At 40.9% G+C, this 22,797-nt stretch overlaps 2 protein-coding genes across 6 annotated transcripts; one reads left to right on the top strand and one right to left on the bottom strand.

Moving 5' to 3' along the window:
* Positions 1–361: 361 nt before the first annotated feature.
* On the top strand, positions 362–1,638 carry nudt7 (nudix (nucleoside diphosphate linked moiety X)-type motif 7). Its single transcript, XM_053319298.1, has 3 exons — positions 362–920; positions 1,007–1,165; positions 1,256–1,638. Exons 1-3 carry the CDS (start codon positions 765–767, stop codon positions 1,607–1,609), a joined length of 669 nt encoding a protein of 222 aa, XP_053175273.1. The 5' UTR covers positions 362–764; the 3' UTR covers positions 1,610–1,638.
* An 818-nt stretch (positions 1,639–2,456) lies between these two features.
* LOC128358635 (nuclear factor of activated T-cells 5-like) lies at positions 2,457–22,332 on the bottom strand. 5 transcript variants are annotated; one of them, XR_008321409.1, is made up of 13 exons: positions 22,042–22,332; positions 14,836–14,964; positions 11,845–12,472; positions 11,518–11,701; positions 10,571–10,761; positions 10,308–10,480; positions 9,904–10,038; positions 9,724–9,776; positions 9,448–9,580; positions 8,885–9,069; positions 6,624–8,796; positions 4,607–6,450; positions 2,457–4,492 (listed from the first exon to the last, which is right to left on the bottom strand). XR_008321409.1 is itself a non-coding variant. In XM_053318968.1 (12 exons), exons 1-12 carry the CDS (start codon positions 22,112–22,114, stop codon positions 6,032–6,034), a joined length of 4,476 nt encoding a protein of 1,491 aa, XP_053174943.1. In that variant the 5' UTR covers positions 22,115–22,332; the 3' UTR covers positions 2,457–6,031. The 5 variants fall into 5 exon arrangements, 4 of the variants coding, with proteins under 4 accessions (XP_053174943.1, XP_053174946.1, XP_053174947.1 ...); XM_053318968.1 differs by having other exon boundaries at positions 2,457–6,450; XM_053318971.1 differs by lacking the exon at positions 22,042–22,332 and adding an exon at positions 13,015–13,077 and having other exon boundaries at positions 2,457–6,450; positions 14,836–14,958.
* Positions 22,333–22,797: the final 465 nt, after the last annotated feature.

Genomic DNA, 22,797 nt, shown 5'->3' with positions numbered 1-22,797 from the left:
GATCGTAATTACGACAATCCAATTTATAAAATAGCGTTCACATTCGCCTTAATACATCCAATTTTTTCACGTAACCAAGTAGCAATTTTACTGGGACGCTGAAATTTTTCTAAAAGCTTTGATACATCCTATTTAGCAGGTAAAAACAAAAATGTGACTAAAAAGTAAGCTGGACTCCTCACGTCAACCAAATCCGTTCTTCAATTACATTAAACTCACACAACCGATATAATGTAATTTTGTCAATGCATTAAATTGCATTATATTGCTTTTGGGACCAATCTGAAATTTTCCGTTTAAAAAAAAACTGTCGGACAGATCTTTACCATTCATCCGACAGACCTTGAACGCGGCAAGGACGCGGAAGCTCGTCGCCTACTGTTTACATGTACCTGTGCGCCAGGGCGTCGTTAATATGGACTAAACTATACCCTTTTGTGCCCAAAGATGATATGGCAGCTTAAATGAAATGCATTTACGAGAATGACCTTTTTGTTTTCACAGTTAACTCGCCATTTACTGTAGGGTAAGCTTTAATGCTAACGTTAGCCTGTCATTGCACGGTGTGACGTAACGACGTAAGGTCACCTTTCCGAAACCTCACAATTACCGTATGTGGCACTAGTGTTTCACTTATAATACAGTATAATGTACCAACCAGTTGCTTCCAGTTTGTTTGGATTGCAACTTTACATATTTCGTATACGAATGTTTTATACCTGCTCTTCACTTTTCCTCATCTGAATTGAAACCGAGCTGCCATCATGCCCATTAAAGAGGATACAATATCAGTTTTAAAGCAGTTTGACATTGGAGACAAATTTTCCTGTCTGCCTGCGATGCCTAAAGCCTCAGTGCTGGTCCCATTGTTTGTGAAGGATGGAGAACTGTACACCCTGATGACCCTGCGGTCCAAGGAGGTAACCTGTGCTAATGTTATTTACAGGAAGGATAACAGAAGTCTGCATTATTCGCCTGCTTTTGGTTAACTTATGTGTGTCTGCAGCTGAGGAGAAATGCTGGTGAAGTGTGTTTCCCGGGCGGGAAGAGAGACCCCAGTGACAGAGATGATGTGGAAACTGCCCTGAGAGAGGCAGAGGAGGAGATAGGTTTACCACCTGACCATGTCCAGGTGGTCTGTACACTGTTCCCTATAATCAACAAGGTAAATTAATAGTCTCCTCCTGGACACCAGATACTTTTGATCCATCTCTATCTCAACTTATCCCCTCTCCTCTCCCATCTCTTTTAACAGAGAGGTCTTTTGGTGACCCCAGTGGTTGGCTTCATAGATGAGTCATTTTGCCCCAGGCCAAATCCAGATGAGGTCAGTGCCGTGTTCACCGTCCCCCTGGACTTCTTCACTAGTGAAAAGGACCACTCTGCTACTCATGGTGCTGCTGGGATGATGATACCATTGCACTCGTTTGATTATGTGGACCCTGATACAGGAAGCCAGTATCACATATGGGGCCTGACTGCTATGGTGGTCATAGTGGTTGCTACCCTTGCTCTAAGGAAAAAACCTGAGTTTGATACTGGTTTTGACTCTGAGGATCCACTATCCTTCTTTCAACAGGCTCTCCAACGAAGACTTAATAAACTATGACTGCTTTTGTGCCAATATAAAACACCTGAGCTCATATTTTTTATTGTAATTACAGTCTATTAATACGATATTGTGTATGAGTGAAATGTTAAACAAACTTTTCTTAACTAAAAGGGAGTAAAAAAAGAACTAAACCAAGACGTTTGTATTTTTATTAATTCATTTAATGTAGCAGCAGGATTACAGATATAAACTGAAGAGTATACAAATGTCCAGATCAAGGCAAAGTACATGTTAATAATAGTTCAGATGTATGATAACACACTGGGGTTGACCTTAATCCCTACTACAGGGTCGTAAGGCTAGATACTAAAGCTCAAGCTACACAGAACGGATACAACAGAACTGTCGGAGAATGTGAAATAGAAAGCGAACTAGGAAAAGTGAGCAAACTGATTACACACAAGATACCGCTCACACTATTGGCAATTAACAGTAAATTTATCATGGTTGCTTCTTTTGATCAAGCATTTCACAGCAACAATAGTAATGTTGACAAGCACATCAACACAAGAAAGCTCTCCATAAAACAATCTCCACTGTTTCGTCCCTTTTACCTCACATGTACAAATCTCATGAGGCATGAAAAAAAACAAAAAAAAAACTTTCAACAGAAAATAAACATGTTGACAATTCACTGGTGAAGCTGCACAATATTATGTTGAGAGTAATAACTCTGATATCTTGCAATGGATTTCTAAAAAGAAAATGTTAACAGTAAAATATACAAGTATGGGCTGTGGTTATGCTCGTGTTTAGAAATAAATTTTCATCAATGAAAAGTGTCCTGATTTTAAACAGTCCTAGAGAATAAAAAGGACAAGGGACCAAATAGCACACAAAAAGGGACACAAGTAAACACAGCAGAGTAACGGTAAAGTTATCAAGGCACACAAAGTTCTGTTGAAAGCATCACAATTGATATTCAAGATACCCCTGCAGTATATTTCACATTTAAATATACATGGATATTCATTTACATGACTGAAGGACAAAACCGATATTGTGTAAAGATTTGTGTGCTATCTTTGCCACCATTAAATGTTTCACGTGTTTGTTTTTTTTTAATATGGTGGAAGTGGCTATTTGAAGAGTCAGACTGAGCATCCTGGATTGCTCAAAAATGAAAATGACTGGACGTAAAAAACAAAAACAAAACAAAACATGAAATTACACCACAATCCAAGACAAAACAATCTGACGAATGTACAATGCCACAAATGACAGTTGGTGCCACTCCACCCCATCCCCCCCTTATGCCTCAAAATATATGTTCTCTAAAACTGTATAATTGGTCCGATGTTAGATGTAGAGAAAGCTCTATGTCCACACCATGAGGTAAAAATTACATTCATGAAACTGAAGTCACAGGTTGGCTTTGTGTGTTGGTATGTGTTGGTATGGCTTTAAGAGGCATTACTGTTCCACACTTCTTCCGCAACATTATGTGCTCTTAACTCCCCTACCCAAGAGGAATGGAATGCTTGGAAACGTCACTACTGCGCTTTAACCTGATCTACAGTTAATGGATGAGTCAAAGTGCCATTTGAGATGCATGACATAAAAAGGTTAAACAAAAAAAGAAAAGAAACATCAGAAACCTAGCCCATGTATTATGTGATACAAGTTAGGCAAACCCATTGTTAAAACAGTAGAACTAAGTTTGCTTTTTTTTTAAACATATTTGCTTGATGTCCACTTAATTACATTTCTAATTTCAGTCATACACTTAACAATACACCTGCAATACACCTTAATTTTCAGGAAAACATACCAGCAATGATATTCTGTGCTATGAGCATAAACCAAAAAAAGTTTAGTTTTACAAAAATACTCTACACTTTTTGATACATGGATACAAAATTCTAAAAAAGATAAGTTACTTTAAAATGGATCACTAACAGCTGCAGGACAAAATAGTGTGACTATGAAAATGTAAACAAATGCACATGTGAGCAATGCTATTCATAACATCTGAATAGTTCTCAAAAGTTGGCTTTTTGATAACTCCAAATTGGCTACTGTTGTAGATATGGAAGTTACAGCAGTATTATTTTGCGTCAAAAAAGAAGAAGAAAAAAAGAAAGCAATGTCATGAGAAATGTAAAGTATCAAATTGGTGGAAATGTCGACGGGAGATTAACTGATCCATGAAGTACCTACACATCTTTTATAAATCTTGAACAAAACAACATGCTGAATTGCTATCCATGTAAGAGCTGCATAATTTAAAATTTAAAAATGAGCAAGTATAAATGAGTAAACATTGTGAGGGCATCTGCGGGGGACAAGTATGAGACAAGATGACGGCGATTCACAACAAGAGCTTTGGTATGCCTGGGTGCACTCCAGTCTGACCCCACAACAACAGCCAGCTCTCTACACTCAACTCTCCAAAACGGCTTCAAAACTTAATTAAACGTCAGTGCTATTGATATAAGTATAAACTGTTATGTACTAACATCACATCAGAAGTGCCCATCACTCCTGCACATAGCACCATAGATAGAATCAAAATGGCGGCCTCTATGTAACAGAGATTTCATTTACCAGTGAGCTCCCCTGTTCACAACACAAGGGACGGCTACTGGATGCCAACTTCACACGGTGCCAGGCTGCACATGGTACCAACACTGAGACAAAAACTTAAATATCTAACACAACACAAGGTAAAACAGTCTCAAGTGACAGATTGAAACAGTAAAATAGTACAAATAGCAAATATGATGCAAATCCTTCATTTAAATGCACAAACTAATCAGTATTATAAGTGTTGTCAATGTGTAAAACACAAAGGCCTACTTACCACTCCAACACTGAAAAATGACAATGCTTTTGTGGGAATGGCTGTTCTTTTTGACAGACTTGACTGGACCACTGAGACTGAATACAAAGAGGGATTCAAGAGTGAGCAGACATTCTATACAAAGTTGTCCTACACCTCAAAAATATTCTGACATGAGAAAATGTAAAAATGCTCGGTTATGATGTATTTACCTTTACAAAGACAACTGCTCTGCTTTCTGGGTTTTTTTTCTTTCTTTTTTAAATGGATGGTTCTGAGTACAAATTCAGCTGGGTCAGTAGAGAGCTGTGGACGGATATAAGGATTAGCTGGTTACACAAAAGAGGTTATAAAGTGCTTGAGATAAAATGTTTATAAAACCACACAACACTCCGTTTTCACTAGTGGAAAGTTTCTTTCTATCCACATAAAGTTGGTAAAGGTTACCAACTTCTTCAAAAACAAACAAACAAACAAAAAAAAAAAAGATATACACACTACATAGTTGAATGCTTCTAAAAAGTTCACCGAGAAAGCTTCTGCAAACCCAGTGATGAGGCCTGAACACATGAAAACACTGGGAGATGCCAAAACAAAAGGCCAAGTCACATTATTCACCAGGTTGAATCCCATTTGCGAGTGTTTAATATTTTCGTCTTCTTTCTGCACTTGGGGGAATCCACTACAATGCCTGACTGTATTCATGCCCCATTTTCACAAGTGAGTCCATATAATCTCTAAAAAAAGAGTGGACTTGATCAATTTTCAACTGTCCTCCTGATCAATTCAGGTGTGGACTCCAGCCATGCCAGTCAATATGGATGGAGGTAAAACGTTTTACAAATGTACATAATTTATTAGTCTTTACTCATAAGAGTAGATTTCAGTCAAATTGTTGACCTACGCAAACACAAGGTTTGATTCATTGCGAAAATTACTGTACTCCCCATTGGAAAAGAGGTTGTGACAATATTCCATCCCTGTATTTATGTTTGTGTTCTCAACCCATTTTCAGCTGCTTGAAAAAAACTAAACAAAACTCGTCTTCCAGCCTTTGCCTCTCAGAATAAAGCCAAGGTGTGGAGTCTACACATTCAAAAAATGAGATTCAGCCTATGTCCGACACTTAATGTGCAATCTGATTTTGAATATATGGCTGGCTGTTTTAATCATTCTGCCTGCTCATCTCACATTAATTTTCCCATCACAGACATTCTTTATCCCTTTCCAGTTTTTCCACCAAACCTGGTAGGTTTTCCCCCATCTCTTAGGCTCACATTATTAAAACAGTCTTGAAAACTAAACACTGCATTTTTGAGAATGGTGGATAAAGCAGTTATTACACACCTCTCTGATCCTGCAAGAGGGGTAATAACAAAAGGCGGATTCATCGATTCAAGGACAATGGATGTACCAAGGCTATAATTTATGATAAATATTTCATAAAAACAAGGAGTTACATGAGCTCATAATTTGGATTTTAGGTAAAAGGGGCATTTAATTTCTAAGTTTTTAAAAGTTTTATGGCATTGACACAAAACACCACACACCCCCAGTCTGTTTGTCGACGCAAGGATGTATAACTCTCAGCTACATATCACGCACTCTCCTTAGTGCCCACATGGTCCAAACATTTATCACTGCTTCTGTAGGCTTTCCAGTAGGTCCTCAATTTTATCCATGTTGGACGATGCAGATATTGATGACTGCAATGTATTCTGTAAGCTGCTCTGTATCTGTGTCTGTAGATTGGTCTGCAGATTGGTCTGCATTGGAGTTGGCAGGCTTGTTTCTATGGTTGCCTGTAAACTGGACTGCAGAGCTGTTTGTGTGTCTGTCTGCATTGTATTCTGTAGGCTGGTCTGCATGGCGTTCTCTAAACTGGACTGCATTTGTGCCTGAAGGGTGTTCTGTAAGCTGCTGTGCATGGCAGCTGGCATTGAGGATGCAGCCTGGGCCATGGGCTGGTCCAAGAGAGGCTGCATGTGACTGGAGTTCTGGGCCTGGCTCTGGGCTGGCAGGGTGGATCCAGAGGAATTGAGCAGCTGGGTTGAGTCTGTGAAGGAAGAGAAATGGAAATAATCACTGTAATCACACAGTAAGTAAATTATATAATTGTAGAATTGGAACGGGTCTTTGGAAAAATACTTTGGGAAAACAAAAATTCAACACAGCTACTGAACTCATACTCACTGTACTTAAGAGGTGGAGAAGACCAAATCATCTTACCATTCTGGATGCCAAACACAAACAGGTTGGCTTGTCCTTGTGGAGCCACATTTCCACCCACAGTTGTCTGGAAAAGCTGCTCTGGGGGCTGCTGGCCAGGGTTGGCTACCACACCCACACCTCCCTGTACCACAAAGATGGTCGTGCCAGGGGCTGGAGCCTGATTGCTCAACTCCTGTGAGCCAATAGTACTCTGGAGGCTGGACAGAGACGTCTGTGGCAAGAACAGCTCTACAGGTTGACTGCTCTGGACGCGAGTGGAACTTGGGCCCACTTGCATTGGCTGTTGTTCCTGGAACAGGCTCTGTGGTTGGCTCTCAGTGGATGTCGAGTTGTTGCCTGAGGAGCTCTGGTCTTGGAAAGACATGGGCTCTGCTGGGTCTGGCTGAGGAATTCCAACACTAATGCTGCCCATAGGGGAAGGTCCTTGGGTCTGGGTGCTGAATAGGATAGTTGGGGGAATAGCTTGGGGGTTAAGATCTGTGGTGCAGAGGAGCAGACCTGCCTGCTGCTGTTGAGAGAGCTGGCTCTGGGGGACAGTGTTCGTCTGGGAGTGGTTTGGGATACTTTGGAACAAGGAGCCCTGTTGGCCCATTGGAAGCTGTGGTGGCTGTTCTTGGTTTTGCTGTGGAGACTGTTGCTGCTCCATGGGAGTGCTCTGTTGCTGCATTTGTGAAAGCTGAGCTTGGGGTTGATTCTGAAACATTGCAACAGACTGGGGCTGGCTGGTAGATGTCTCCATGGAGGAGATGAATGCCAACTGTTGCTGTTGTTGGGGCTGAGTGTTTGGGGACAGGTATAGGGCTGAACCTGTGGATTGCTGCTCCGAGTTAAGACCACCACTAGTCAGAACAGTCAATGTATTTTGGAGTAGGGCAGCCTGGACCTGCTGTTGGGAGCCCTGGGTCTCTGCAAGAGGCCTGGGGGACTGAAAGAGCTGCTGTGGGGGAGAGGTGTGGGATGGAGGCTGTGCTGGGAAGCTGGTCTGGATGGTGAGCAGCTCTCCAGCCTGTTGAAGGAGGGAGACTGGCTGCTGTACTTGTGGGGAGGTGTGGATCTGTGGCTGGAGCAACTCAGCCTGAAGGTGTTGCTGTAAGTTCTCCAGCACCTGCTGTTCCTGCAACTGTTGTTGTTGCTGTAGATTGCTCAATGCCTGATTTTGCTGCTGTTGTTGCTGCTGCTGTTGTTGTAATTGATGCTGTTGTAAATTGCTAAGTATCTGATTTTGTTGCTGATCCTGAAGTTGGATGTTGTTAAGGACTTGCTGTTGTTGATTTTGTTGCAATTGTTGCTGTTGAATATTCTCCATGATTTGCTGCTGCTGCAGTTGCTGTTGGTCTTGCGGCTGCAGTATAAGCTGTTGTTGAATCTGCATGTTTCCAATGACTTGCTGCTGCTGCTGCTGCAGGTGTTGCTGCTGTTGTTGCTGAAGGTTACCAAGGATTTGCTGCTGCTGTTGTTGCAGTTGTTGATGCTGTTGAAACTGTTGCTGTATTTGTTGTTGTTGTTGTTGTTGCTGCTGCTGCTGTTGTTGTTGTATGTGTTGCTGCTGCTGTATCTGTATCTGTTGTTGTGTTGATAGTGAATTATCTGTGGTTCCCAATCTAAGGCTGTTCATGTTCTCCTGGACATGCTGCTGAAGGGATTCTGCAGAGGGTGTGGGGCTGTACAGCACGGAGTTTAGCTGCTGCTGGGCTACAGCTGCCTCCAAAACCTGTTGGAGTGTGGTGTTACTTCCAGCCTGTAACTCCCTTACTGCCCTCTCCAGCTGGGCCACCTCTTCCTGGGGGAATAGGGGAACCTGTGACTGTTGTGGCTGGGGCTGAGAGGAAGCTGCAATTTGAGGCATGGCTACAACTACAACCTCACCACTATTGTTGGAGCCTTCAGGAGGCAAGCTCTCCTGAGGGTCTCTGAGGAATTGCTGAGGGACTTCTGGTGTTACAGGGGGGATTGTGGGATCTCCTGACACTGGGAAGGAGGCTGCGGGGGCAATGTCTTGCTTTTGTATGGTGCCAAGAGACTCTAGGCTAGGAAAGACAGGGGGCGCCTGAGGAAGCTCCACATCCTCAGGTTGTAGGGGCATTGGACTCTGAAAGGACTCTCCACCTGGATGAGGACTAGAGCTGAGCTCCAGGGTCTGTTGTACTGACACAAGTGGATCGGGGGATGGCTTAGGAAAGAGAAGATAAACAGTTATCAACCACAATATAAATCAGATATTTTATTTTCTTCTGTCTTGAGAATCAATGAAATCTTACCTTGAAGACATTTGTGGATGCAGGATTGCTAGACACTTCCATTGGTGTGTCCTCTTGCCGTTTGGAGGGCTGACCAGAGCAGTCAGTTTGCTCAGAGGACATAGATTTGATCTGACCATCAAATATACACGTCTTAACCAGGGAGGGTCCCTCTGTTTTTACTGTCCGGACGTTCGAGTTATCAGCTGATGGTAAGAGTGGAAACATAGGATAGTTTAATTATATGAGAGGACTATGCACCTTCTTGAAGTCTATACCCTGAGCTTCACAATTTATTAGCCTATAAAAGCGTATTGCAATTTAAATATCTGTGAGTTACTGATGAATTTTGGCATTTCCACAGTACTGATGATTTTTACTTAAATGCATCTGCCGTAACTAAAAAAAGTTTTGATTTATACAGTCAATGCAGATAACATTTTTTCCTACTACAATAATATGGTTGATCTTAAAAGTGGGATTACCATACCAAACAATCATGAAGCCAAATCTAGACCTCTTGTGAAATAGTGTATAAGTAGATCCTTGTATGGGCAAAAAAGGGATAAACCGATAGACTGTACCTGAATCTGGAGTGTAGGTGAAGGGCTGGGCATCATGTGATCTACCGGCATTGGTCATCACAAAGATTCCCACAGAAACGGGAGAAGTTATTGACTGGTTGTGGAATGAAGGGACTGTCACTATCAAATGGTTCTGGAGAGGAGTAGAGATCCAAAAGGGGTAATTAATTATTACAATTTATAAATAATATGGTCAATGAAAGCAGACAGGTTGCTCTAACAGTAGCTTCCTTTATTGAAGACATTCAAGGAATATACATGTTTGGTTGCATTCACCTGATGGAAAAGGTCCATGTCAATCTTTGCCTCAGCTTGCCAGGAATTATCATCTACAAATGAAACAACAAAAATATTTTCACTGTCCAGCAGAGGCTTACATGCAGAAACCATGTCTACTCTAATGAAATTAAGATACAACTGAAGAAAACACTGACAAGACCAAGCTGGCTACAGTACCTGCAATGTTCTCCTGAAAAATAACTTTGGTTCCTTTGAGGAAGTTCTTTCCAATGATAAAAACTTCATCTCCTCCTCTCACTGAGCAGCTGTGAAGACTCTTCTTCAGGATCTCTGGCACTCCTGCTGGCTGGGCTGGAGAATGATAGAGCAATTAAAGAAAACTCTGGGCTAGAGTTTGCCTGAAGGCATGTGGAGGACTCAAAGAAAAAGAAAGAAGGTTCTGTGGTCAGATGACCAAATAAGACGTCTATGGTCATCATACTAAATGCTATGTCTGTTGAAAGCCAAACATCACACAAATCTGCTCAACATGAAGTTGCATGAAGTCTAGTGGTGGCTATTAGATTTGTAGCTTTAGAGTGATTTATTTTTTAGTTCAATGCTGTGCCTGTGCTACTCACTGCAGAGGATGGGTGATGAGGGGACCTGTAGCATGAGGACTGATCCATCAGGTTGGGGGATGTTAACTCTAAAAGCCAGCCTGGCACGGGTGCTCTTCTTCTTGGATCCTGCCACACCAATACGGGCCTCCACATCTGCATTGCGCAGCTTCAAAATTCCTACACAGTCCACCCTGTAGACATATCAAAAGATGTTTTAAGTCCTCTTAAACATCAACAGTGTATGAACTAATGTTGAATTTTCCAGAAAAAAGACGACTTACGCCAGTGTCATGTCATTACTGGGCTCCAGAGGGATCTCAATAACAGTAGTGCCCTCTATGTCCACTTCCTTGCAAGCAGTAGTGTTGCGTCCTGTCACCCTGCATGCCTGGTAGAAACCATGAGGCTTCACTCTACCTGCATCATTGGCAACAAACACCTGCAGGACAACTGATTCACTCACACCCTCCAACTGGGGACAAAAAAGAAATCATATCATGTTTGACTTCATGAATAATAGAAAACAGGACACTATTATAAAAGTAATATTTTGAGCCCAAAGCACATTGATCATGGACTAATTTTGAAATGAGGCAGAACAATGCATCTTTACTAAAGCATCCATGCTAACCAACTTCTGCACTCAAAAACCATGTACACTGAAAAGCATTGTGCATGGACCTAATATATAAGTTAGGGCTGTCAAAGTTAACGCGAATTAATTTTAACGGCACTATTTTTTTGACCACTGATCTGTTGACCACTGAGCATGGGCATGCCTCGTGGAGCAGTCAATGGTTGAGTGCCTTATTAATTAGCAATGGTCAAATGCTATTCTGTCACTTCCTTGCTCCTTGTTTGCCTTTTCAAAGTAGGCTCTGATGTTTATTTATCACAAAACTGTTTACTGCGCAAAATAAGAGAGGTTACCCATTGCAATGTCTTAACTATAGATAGATAGATAGATATATACTTTATTGTCCCCGAAGGGAAATTTGTCTTGGGCTCTAAGTGCTGAGACTGCTGCCGCCATAGTTAACTAGTTCAGAATAAATATGTGCACACGGGTGGTGGTTAGAGTGAATGCTTCTGATGTGCCTCAACCAATGTTCACCATCTTATGCACATTACTTCACACTCTGTGTCCTGTGTATTTATTCAGTCAGCTCCAACTCGAGTTAGTATTTATTTTGTGTCAACAAGCAGCCAATGGCCTTCTTTGTCAAACCTTGACAGTGGGGAATCCCTGCTGTGTGCGGTCTTTGACAGAACCTCGGCTGCCCTCAGTCAGATAGCGAGCTCTGTGCTGGGTCTCTGGCTGCACCAGGATCTTTAGCTCCTTCCCATCACTCCTCTGGGGGAACTGAGTAGACAATGACCCACCCTTCACTGCAGTCCCTGACTCAAGTGAGCTGCAGGGCAACAAAAAATTACATTAATATAACTTCCAGACATTCATTTACCCCAGACAAAACAAAACTGAAAGACCTTTACAGTATCCCTACAGAGGGACAGAGGTACTGAGAGAATGTGCATTGGACAAGGGTCACCCCACCTGGCCATGGGACTGGTCTTGTCTGGGCCCAGCTGTGATAGGACAAAGTGAGGCGCCTTGGCGCTGTCAGCATCAAACACATCCATGCTGTCCTCTGGAGGAGCAGGCTTGGGCCCAGGTCGCTGGCGAGGGGTTCGTTTTCTAGACTTGCGCGGCACCTCTGTGTTGTCATTGTAGGAGATGGAGCTAATCAAGCTGAAGTTGGAAACTGAGTCATCAGCCCACATGCTGCTACTATGCTCAGAGTCTGGACCTGTCGGACCAGAAATGGTAGGCTCATCTTGGCAAGACATCTGGCTGTCGTCAAATAGATCCTCAGGTGGTGGGGATATGCTCAATACAGGCCTTCGTTTTGATGGGGTGTTCTGAGGCTGCTGGACTCCGATCCCTGACCCTACATCTCCTGCTGCAGTGTTTGCTCCACTGTTGCCTCTGTTGGGGGCAGACACAGCACCCTCCATACCTTGCATTTCTGCTCCAGCTCCATCCCCTCCAGTGGAGTGGAGATGCTGGGGAACCTTGAGTTGGTCTGAGGGTAAGGTAGAGGAACCAGTGGAGAGACCAGAACATGGGACTCCCATGGCCACGGAGGAAGAGGCAGAGGGGCTGGAGGTGGAAGAGGTGGCATCTGTAGTAGTATATACAGATAAATAAGTTAGTACAGATGTTCAGCACAGAGCAGGCTAGCAGTCCCATTCAAGCAGCTGAATTTGTGCATGATTTGTATTGATTTCCCCTCTTCCCAACTCTAATTTCAAGTTGTGGGTCCTATGCCCTCACTGTGCATGCGAGAGCTGTCAAGCATTGATAAAATATTCTGAAGTTAAAGTTGAGAAGGGTACTATAGGTCCCACAATGTTTTGATTCCTACAAAACCTTTCTCAATTAAAATCAATGTGACAAAACTGACATGCTTTGTTTACAAAAACAAAAGCAAGCTACAAATTGTTACATACACATTGCCAGAAATAAACATAACAAAATCTGGTCAAACTTTGTTGTACAACCAAATTTTCAAGCTGGTAATGTGGCGCCAAATTAAATTTGCCAGGGTTACAGTACAGTTTGTGCAATGTGCATTCAGTAGTAAAAAGTAGTTTGCGCATGCCAATTGGAAGATTTGGTTGGGACTGAGCGTAGCCATGGAGACAGAATAAACAAGCCTCTGACCTATGGAGCAGTGAACTGCAGACCATTTTATATGCAGACACTCCCTGCCTCAGAGGGAACTTCCTGCAATAAAAACGAGACAGCCAATGAGCAACAAGAGAGCTGATCATTCAAGACTCAACTTCTGTCAATCAGTAAATTGGATGAATTAAAATACTGAAGGAAGCAGTAACTTTTGAAGTTGACTATTTATAGACACTTTTATGCATGTATATTTGGTTAATGATGATCTGAGGGACATTACAGTAGTCATGCTCTTGATCAGCACTGCTTAGGGCCAGCTGGGTCAGACAGGAAAGTGAAAAAGTAGCGTTAACAAAAGCGCTCTCTCCAACATGACTGTTGAGCAGTTAGTTTGCTCTGTAGATGAAACTCCAAACTAGAATTATTTCACAAGTGTGACTGATGTTGGCTGCCCTGAACCATGATCCAAGATCAGACCAAATTTATTTTGTTTGCTAAATGACATTTAAATGACAGTCCAACGGTTGCTAGGGGCAACTTCACTGTTTCATAAAGAGACAGAATCTTCATTATTACTAAAATTAGCTGCAACTCTCAATTAGTTTGAAACCTCAATAATTTATCTGATGGCCTCCTATTGTACAAGTGTGTCAAAGAGTGCATGTGAATGAGAAATGCACATAGGCTGGTTTGGGAACTTTTACTGTTGGAGCATTTTAAAAATCAACCTACAAAAACCAAAGTGCTGTGTTGTTCAAAGTGCTTTGATGAAATAAAGCAAAGTATATCATAATAATACAAGTTACACAATTGAAATGCCATACATCACATACTCATCAGCAATATAATGTCATGACATAAGGGATATCCCAGATGCATGATTGTTTAAGCTGCATCTCTAAAGTTGCATTTCTCAATTGCCTAAAAAGCCAAGTAACAACCCCCCCCCCCAAACATTAGCACAAGCATCACAAGGAAAAGTACGGCAGAAAAATTGAGTAAAATGAGAAAGAATAAACTATGCTAGCATGCTGGTAATGCAAACACAATATTTCTTGGAGGAGTTATAATAAAAACTTTCCAGGCAAATGAGGACTGTGTATGATTTTATTGATAAAAGAAGCCATTCAGATTCTTAAATTATATCCAATGTAAGTAGCATGGTGCAGGCTAGTCAGCTATTAACTGAGTTTATCATTTTTAAATATAGATTTTTTTCACTTTGAGTTCAACTTTAGTAATTTAACTGGGTTGGTAAAGAGCAGCAGGCTCTTATTGCAGTTTGGGTGAAAATCATGCCCCCAGCAGCACACACAGTCACTATAAACAATCCTTCTTGCCATGCTGCTGCTAGGATTATAAAAGAACTTGTTTGTCACATAAACTTTAAAAAGTACCTGACAGGTCACCTAATACTGACAGTGTCAGACAGGCTAACAGACCCCCAGACTAACCAAGACAGCAACACAAACAGATGTTCACTAATTGATTTCTTTGTTGTAGCATAATATTTTAAAAACAGACAACCCTAAAATATTTTGAAATAAAGCTTGAGTTTTCAATTGTAAATTAAATTTCAAAACTTGTCCACTAATCCCCCAGATACCAAAGTGAAATCTAACATGACCGTGCCTTGTTGTGCCATCAGTATTGCAATAGTTTTGCTGAAATATAAATACTATACTATTCTATCCGGATTTCATACAGTCAGAAATATGAATCATCAAAGAAACTGGTGAAAGGGTGAAGTTGCCCCCAGACACTGATACAAGGCCATATTTGTTTCTTTACCCCTACTGCCTTGGGAAATAATTTGATCCCAGATCATGGTTTTCATCGGCTGAGTAGGCGCCTCACCTGAGGCCAAGGCTGCAGAGGGGGGAGGTCCCGCCTCTCCCCCACTCTTCTGGCTCATGGTGGGTGGGTCTGTCTGGGTGGACGACGGCTGGAGCTGGAGCTCTTTGGGGAGGAGGTCATATACCGACTCTGCCATAAAGGATGAGGAAGAGAGGGTAAATTCAGTTCTGAGAAACATAAATTAGATTATTTTTATAACAGGACCAGTAACTAAAAAAAGGAATTCCTGATAGCTTTGAGTTCAGCTGTTGCACTATGAGCATTTTTAGAAATGGTGGAATACGCCATTAATTAATTTTATGGCAAAATTGTTCACCGTTTTTAAAAGAAGAAAATAATCTCTATGTTAGCTGTTACTAAATTAGAAATTGTGTATTACAAGTTAAATCCCTTGAACAACAAACATCTCATACTAAACGTCCAGTATCAAGCAAAAGAACTCAAGGGTTCGAGTTTAGGGCAGCATATTTAGCATTTACCATTATTATGACTGACAACTGAATCCAATGCTGATGTTATTGTCTCAGTAGTTAAAGATCATCTTCTGGCATATATTAAACCATATAAAAGTGATCTGACATGGTCTTTCCATAAAAAAGGATAACTACCACTTTAAAATTCTTTAAAATGGCATTAACTCCATCTCCCTTCAGAATCTATGAAAATGCAAATATTGTTAATTTCAGAAGTTTAACTTCTGGGCACAAGATGTCTCCTACTTCAAATATTCCTGCTTCACACTTAGAGTTTCCACATCACACTTGTGTGAGTTGATTATTAAATATTGGACTACAATTGGCTTCCAAATTAATTCTGATGCTACAAATCCTGCTCAATGGCCCACCTCTAAAAATCTATTTTTCAATGAGCACAGAGAAAATTTCCACTGTTGAATGTGAAAACAGCCTTTCAGTGCCAAAAACCAAAACTGTAGGAACAATGACGAGCATATTTTTGCATGGAGGGGGACTTTCACTTCACTTTCTCTAATGCATGTCTTGTTGGAAGTAATTAAAATACTACTGTATTCCACTCAAGTTGACTCAATGTTTCCTTGTTCTCTAAAAAACAAATGTGTTGAAGCAATCCTGGAATGGACTGAAAGCTGGTCTGATGATTGAAATGTTTCCTGCATCTACAAATAAACAACACAGGATATCTTGTCATGAATTAAATGATCCTACCATGATGTTTAGTGTAATAAAACATGTTTCTTCATAACCAACTCCTTGTAGACTATAACCAACCACTGCAGCCGTCCTGGAATAAACCACATTTGATGCTAGATAAAAAGATAATTAGGTGGTGTGGTTGCTAAGAAACAGGGACCTATCAACACCCTGACATGGATATTTCAGCTTCGCATCAGCGGCACCTAGCATGTGTAGTAGTCATCTGATACTCAGCTATGACTTTGCACCAGCAGAATGGAGAAACACACATGCACAAAAGACACATGATCTCGCACTTCTGTGACGTCAGCAACGCTGATGAGGGAGTGACAAAACGAAGTCACAGTTCGCACTAGTGCAGACAAATACAGAAGAGTAAACCTAAAGCATTGAGATAGAGGCCCATTCCATGGTCTGCTGCTTATTCAGCGGTAATCTGTTTTAAAAGGGATAGTTCCAACAGAATTACAATGAAACGTGTTTATCCATCTACAGGGCTCTGAGATACTGCCAGCTGCAAATCCCATTACAGCAGAGCTGAATGACATTAGATTTCTGCTGTTCCAAGAGCTAAAAAATGATATTTGGATTTGGGTGAACTGTCCCTTTTTAACAAGAAAACCAGAGAAGTGTCATTACACAACAGAATGACAAACTAAAGATCTCTATAATCAAAGTGTCTCAGAAAACAGCCCATATAACAAACTTTAATGTTGTCTTGAAGAAAATAGCAACGTGTGTGATCGTCACGGTAACCCTTCATCTGTGTCCATTGTGCTTTGTTCATGGTGTAAAGAAAGTGAGCCTTTGTATATGGATGTATTCCAGATTGACTGGCAACCCAGTATGACCTCAGTCTTGACTACTACCCTTTTCACACACGAGATGTGTGTCTGATTTGAGTCTACTGAGTGTGTGTTCAACCTGCCTTGAACTCATTCACATGTGACAACACGCATTCACAAATGTCGTCACCAGTCACAGTCTTGCTTCTGCAACAGCAGCCTAATTACATACTCTCTAGATTACATAATTAAGATAACCGAAATGGTTCATCAAAGCTGGGCAGTGTCCAATCCAGATTGTGAGGAGGGTCACAGAGCTACTTTGGATGGCATCCAAACAGACCTGCTCAAAATATGTCAACACTGAGTTAAACCATGTCACTGCACTGGTCTGAATGTGGTGTAAGTCACTGACTCTTTGTGTTTTTGCATGTCACAGGGTACAGTGGCACTAACACAGAAACTTCCACACTTTATTTTGAGCGTAATTAAGTTGTATTACAAATATGCTTTACATATCTGTAGTTTCTGCACACATACATTTTCCTCCTGCTTTCAACTGAAACATGTAACCCCATATAAAATTTGCAGCAGATGAACCTAAAATTTGTAACTGTACAGTATGGGGAAGTTTTGGTTCAGATATTGTAAATAAGTTTAAGATAAAATTGTAAATAACTTTCTTTGTTTTTACATGGGAAGGACACGTGCACTCATCAATAAAGTCACAAGGCCATGTTCATAAAAGCGTAAATAAACCACACTGTTAACCATCAGAGATAAACTTCTTAAACACACGTTTTAGTCTAGTGATGTTTCAGATTCTCCAAAATGAAAATCAGAAAGAAAAAAAGAAATCTAAAAAATGTACTTAAAACTTTATTTACTAGCACTGTTACAGCTTAGCGGGGCTCCAACTATTATTTGTGTGCCAGTTTTTGTTGGTCTGAACCACATCCAGCAATTCCACTGGCATCCTACCCAAAAGAACGTTACAAGATCACACATTTTACAGTCTTGTCAATAAACAAAACTCCAATGAAGGTAATCGCCCATAAAAGTCAATGATGGGGAAGACTGTGTGCCTGCCACACATCCAGGACATTTGTTTACATGTGGACTAATAAGTTTGTTAGAGTCATATATAATATTTTGTCTAATTATGTAAATCTCAAGAGGAAGTAAATCATTGTGAACATAAATCGATTAACATGCGAGAATGCTGTTCAGTCATTCACTTTATTTGGGCCTTCTAGATTTCATTCAGTGTTTTTCAAACATTCATGCACCAGACTGGGCAGAGAGTGAACAGTATGCAAAACAGTGTTTGTATATACAAACTGTGGCATGTTGGTGGAAGATTAAAGAAAAAGAATCAACAAGGCTGGGTAACCCCCACTTCTGTGATGCTGACAGTAATGCAAAACTTCCGTTTTGGTACCAATATCAAAACAACACTTTTGGCCACTGAGTATAAACACAATGATTGGTATAAAAACATTCAGTATTCAGGAACAAAGCCAAAGACCCCAAATGTGTTTTATTGTTGTCAAAAAAGCTGTTCATAAAATTGACGAGAGATCAAGTATTTTGTGTGTGATGCTTTTCTTTCACTTTCACTTTTCTTCTCATATTTTGTGGACAGAATGGGGTGATTTCTCGAGGCTATTACACATTCTTGCAGTACACAAAAAAAAGTCAACAAAAACACATCATTCAGTCTTTGGTTACTGGAGAAATGGCCTTACTGTAAACCATCTTAACATTTTAATCAAAGTGTTAGCAGAAATATGTGATTAAATGAGAAAAGCCTCAGAAAGAGTTACTTGTGAGGTTAGTCTTCAATCATAGATAAACCCCAGTTAAAAAGACAAAAACAGTTGAACTTCCCACAGTTCCCAAGTGCATACTGGTCACTGATTATATTCCTGGAATGGATTTTGGTGTTGGTCTCTATTTGCTTTTATAGAAGTCAGATGACATCTGTATAAGTTTATGTTCAACAAGCTTGTTGGAGTATGCCCGCAGAAGTAGGCTGTAACACACTAGCCAGCCAGGGGGTGGATTGACTTTAACCTACGCTTACAACAATTAAATGACCTCATCTCATAGTTATGCACTGCTCACATTACACATGCCAGTTTTGCCAAATGGCAAGGCCACCAGTCCATTTTTATTCTCAGCAGCTGGCTTGGGAATAAGATGGGGGATGACAGATGAATAGACAATTCAGAACTGCAATGTTTTTGTTGCAAATAAAACAATATGCAGACCAAGAATGTATCTCGGTGCCCAACAATGGCTGCTTTAATTAAACTCTTGAACACATAACGATATGCTCAAGCCAGAGAACAGACAAAAGAGCCAGTCACTGCACTAAAACCACAAAGCATGCAATTTTTGGCTTCTTACAGCATCTTTGTTTACCCTGTAAAGAAATATCCTTTCAGGTAATGGCTACATACTGTATTCAGCTCTCCGTGTGTCCGCCTGTGAGAGCAATGGGTTCAGTTAATGTCATAACACCATGTGCATCTAGTTTCCGCCAATGCATGCCATATGTATTTTGACCTTTCAAAAAGGCTGAGCATTGTGTTGGTCAACTTAAAATCTAAAATTAACCACTGTACTAACAAAGGTGCAGTGAATCAACAGACATGGACGTGTCAGTGAAAGTTATGAGTCTGCATGCTTTTAAAGGGATTATTTCCAGGTGGAGAATTTCATTTCTTCTTATGTCTCAGGTGACTGATGAGAAACAACCAAATAAATGCATTCACAGGTATAACAAGTCAAATCAGGCACAACTCAGTAACAACAGAACAAAAGTATTCTCAGATCATTTCATGTTTATGATGATGAATTCTACTCTTTCCAGTACTGATTGCATAATGTACAAAAATGAAAAACAGATAAAACGAAATGAAAACAAGCTCTTAAAGGATCACCCAGTATTTTCTCTGCCTGGGTTAACTAGCCACATGGACGGTTATGGATGCATTTCTCCAGTTTTGTGTTTTGTCTTTGGGATGTCTGCCTTCACTCCAACACAATGGAGGTGAATGGAGTTTAATTTGTGGTGCTCACAGATTTGGGAAACTACATAAAATCACAGGGACATCTTTGCAGAAATACTATCCAGTTTCTCTGGATAAAATGCTAACTGCAATAGGAACAATTAAGGAACACAGGTAACTACTTTTTACCAAAGAAATGAACAGCCTCCAAATACTTATCTGGTTATGTTTGCAGTGTATCTAATTATCCTTGTGTACACTACAGTGTTGTTTCACAGTCAGATCACATATATAAGGAATACAGGGTCTGTGTGTTTGTCCTACATAATGGATTTTAAATCATACTGATGTTACAGCTCAAGTTGATCACAATGATACTGAATTCTTTTTATTTCAAAAAGGGTCAGGGTAAGAAAATACAGTATCTGTGTCAAGCATGGCTAAAATATTTCTGCACTAAAACTAACATTCCATGTTTCAAATTGAAGTTGGAGGGAAAAAAACAGCTGATGATGCAATGCAGATTACCTCCCAGCAAATGCTAATGCAGCACTTTGTTTTTCTAATCAAACACTCCACTATGTTAACAGATATGCTTATTTTTTCTCAAAATAAAGCTCAAACAGAGCTACCATATTTATGTTGTGTTAATAAATTATAATGTTAAAAAACAACTAGACCAGACAAGACTTTGTCTGTGCTTTCTGGAGCCTGAGTCATTAATGAGGTTTCATGCACCTGCTAAAACCTGGCACACAAACACAAACAAAGATCAAGGTTCAGAAGGTCACAACTGAGGTTTCACATTTGCCAAATTTTGAGCAAGAACCAAGACTAACCAACAAAATGTTGCAATGTACTCTGGCAAACCAAAAGACAACTTGGCCAGATGTCCCTTCTCACTTCCTGCCCCAATATGCATGAAGTCTCGCACTATCTTCGAGTAGCAAGAGTGCTACCTTGACCCCAACACAAGTACACCCAATTACTGAGATATAAATAAACAGTAATCATGTGTGAGACCATATGGCAGGCTCAACTGAGCATTTCAGGGTCACAGAGCAATGTTTTCTGCTGGCTCATGAGCACCCATACATAGCAGCCAGACAGATGTGGCACCAGCAGGTCAGACAGGTAAAGACTGTATTCGCTGTTACTGCTTGAGTATCTTTGAACCAGTGGCAATCAGACTCAGGTTACATTACCACCTTAAGAGCAGTCCACAACAACACTCAACATACAAGATTTACTCATGAATACAATAGCATAGCACGATAGGTGCCAGAGTTGAGGGGCAGATTCAGAGACAGTTTCAATTACACATGAAGTTGATGCAATTGTTAACATCCAGGAAATTAACCTACAAAGTGCTGCTGAAATTCAGTTAAAAACCACTAACCCAGCTGACCACAACAGACATCAAAGCTGTGTTAGTCTGCATTAGTTCCTGGATGATGCAGCAACACCCTCCTAATAATAACATAACAGTTGCCGGACACGTGTTACAACGCTTATGATAGACTAAATTGTGGCATTGGTCGCCCCCACCTCCCCCTGGCAACACCCCTTATATTGGCAGCTGGATGTAATGCCTTGAGCTTTGAAGTGCCAGTAACTGCATTCTTTCTCTGAAACCAGAGCATGTGAGAAGGATAACTCTGGCTCAATTCCACCCAAAACAACAGAAGGACTGTCACTCACACTCAAACCAAACAAGGTGAACAAAAAATAACAACGAGCACATGCACTACTTTTTGGGGTTTTCTCTCGCGATACACACATGCATGAGCACACAAGCACACACCTCTGCAAAAATCCCACCAATACTTAGGTACGTTAAACCACTGAACAATGTGGTGGCTGGAGAGCGACCCCACGTAGCTACGGCTAGCTTATAGTATGTCAGCTTCCTAACATAATGCTAGGCTATCATACCACTTACTAATAACAAAACAGCATCACCAATCCATCCCTATCAATGACATCTTTGACACTAAATGTGTGGCCAAGCGTACCGTGCTATGGTACGCATGTGACATGGAAAGCTAACCAGCCAGGTAGTCGCCAAATGTAGCTAACGTTAACTAGCTAAGCTGGCTAACAGCAGAAAAGCTAACCATTGCTAAGCTAGCAGCTTAACAGGGGCCACCAAGACATTCATGCTGCTCGTGATTAAGCCAGGACAAAACGGGTTAGTGTCGCAGTCGTCACCTTTATTTAGCATATTCTTACCTTTTGAGTATAGAGATTTGGGGGAATTGAGGTCGAGGTCCGAGCTAAGGAGGGATATAAAATCAGAGGGCATCGCAGCGCTTCATCGAGGGGAGGGGAAGCGGACACTTTAGGAGAAACGAAGTCGCCCAATAAATAATGCGGGTTTTTTTTACAAGCGGAATGTTTTAATATACAGAGTACTACATTGGAACAAGCTTGAGGCGATAAAAGCAAAACTTTAAATACCTAGTAAAAAAAACGTCAACTAGCTCGTCTCACGTAGGTGTGTGTCTTTGCTAAGAGGAGACACATTTCGTGCTACGTTGAGACGAACACACACAAACACACTGCTGGTCGGCCCACCTCCTGGCACCTCCCCTCTCTGTGCCTGCGAGCCTGCGCATTACTCACAACACAGCTGAGGAGCAAATATCATCAAGGTCTTCAAATTGGTGCGGTGAAATGTAACCAAATTTGAACCAATGATAGAACAAGACACGAAGAAGCAGATGCCATGGCAACTCTGAACTAAACAATTGAGGGATTTTGTTTGGTGAAAGGTCAAAGTTCAGAGAAATGTATCTGTTTGTGTAGGCTAATATTTGGTCTTGGTAGGATTTCTCCAAGCTGGTGCAGTGACATGTTACCACATTTATACCAATGATGGAATAAGATATGAGGAGGCTGATGCCATGGCAACGAGAAATTTGTTTGGTGAAAGGTCAAAGGTCAGAGAAATGTGTATAGAATGTATGTAGCCTAATTAAAATCCTA

This window comes from Scomber japonicus, chromosome 5, assembly GCF_027409825.1.
Source record: "Scomber japonicus isolate fScoJap1 chromosome 5, fScoJap1.pri, whole genome shotgun sequence".
NCBI classification, from domain to species: domain Eukaryota; kingdom Metazoa; phylum Chordata; class Actinopteri; order Scombriformes; family Scombridae; genus Scomber; species Scomber japonicus.
Note: the sequence above shows the minus strand (reverse complement) of the source record. Positions and strands in the feature narration are given on the sequence as shown.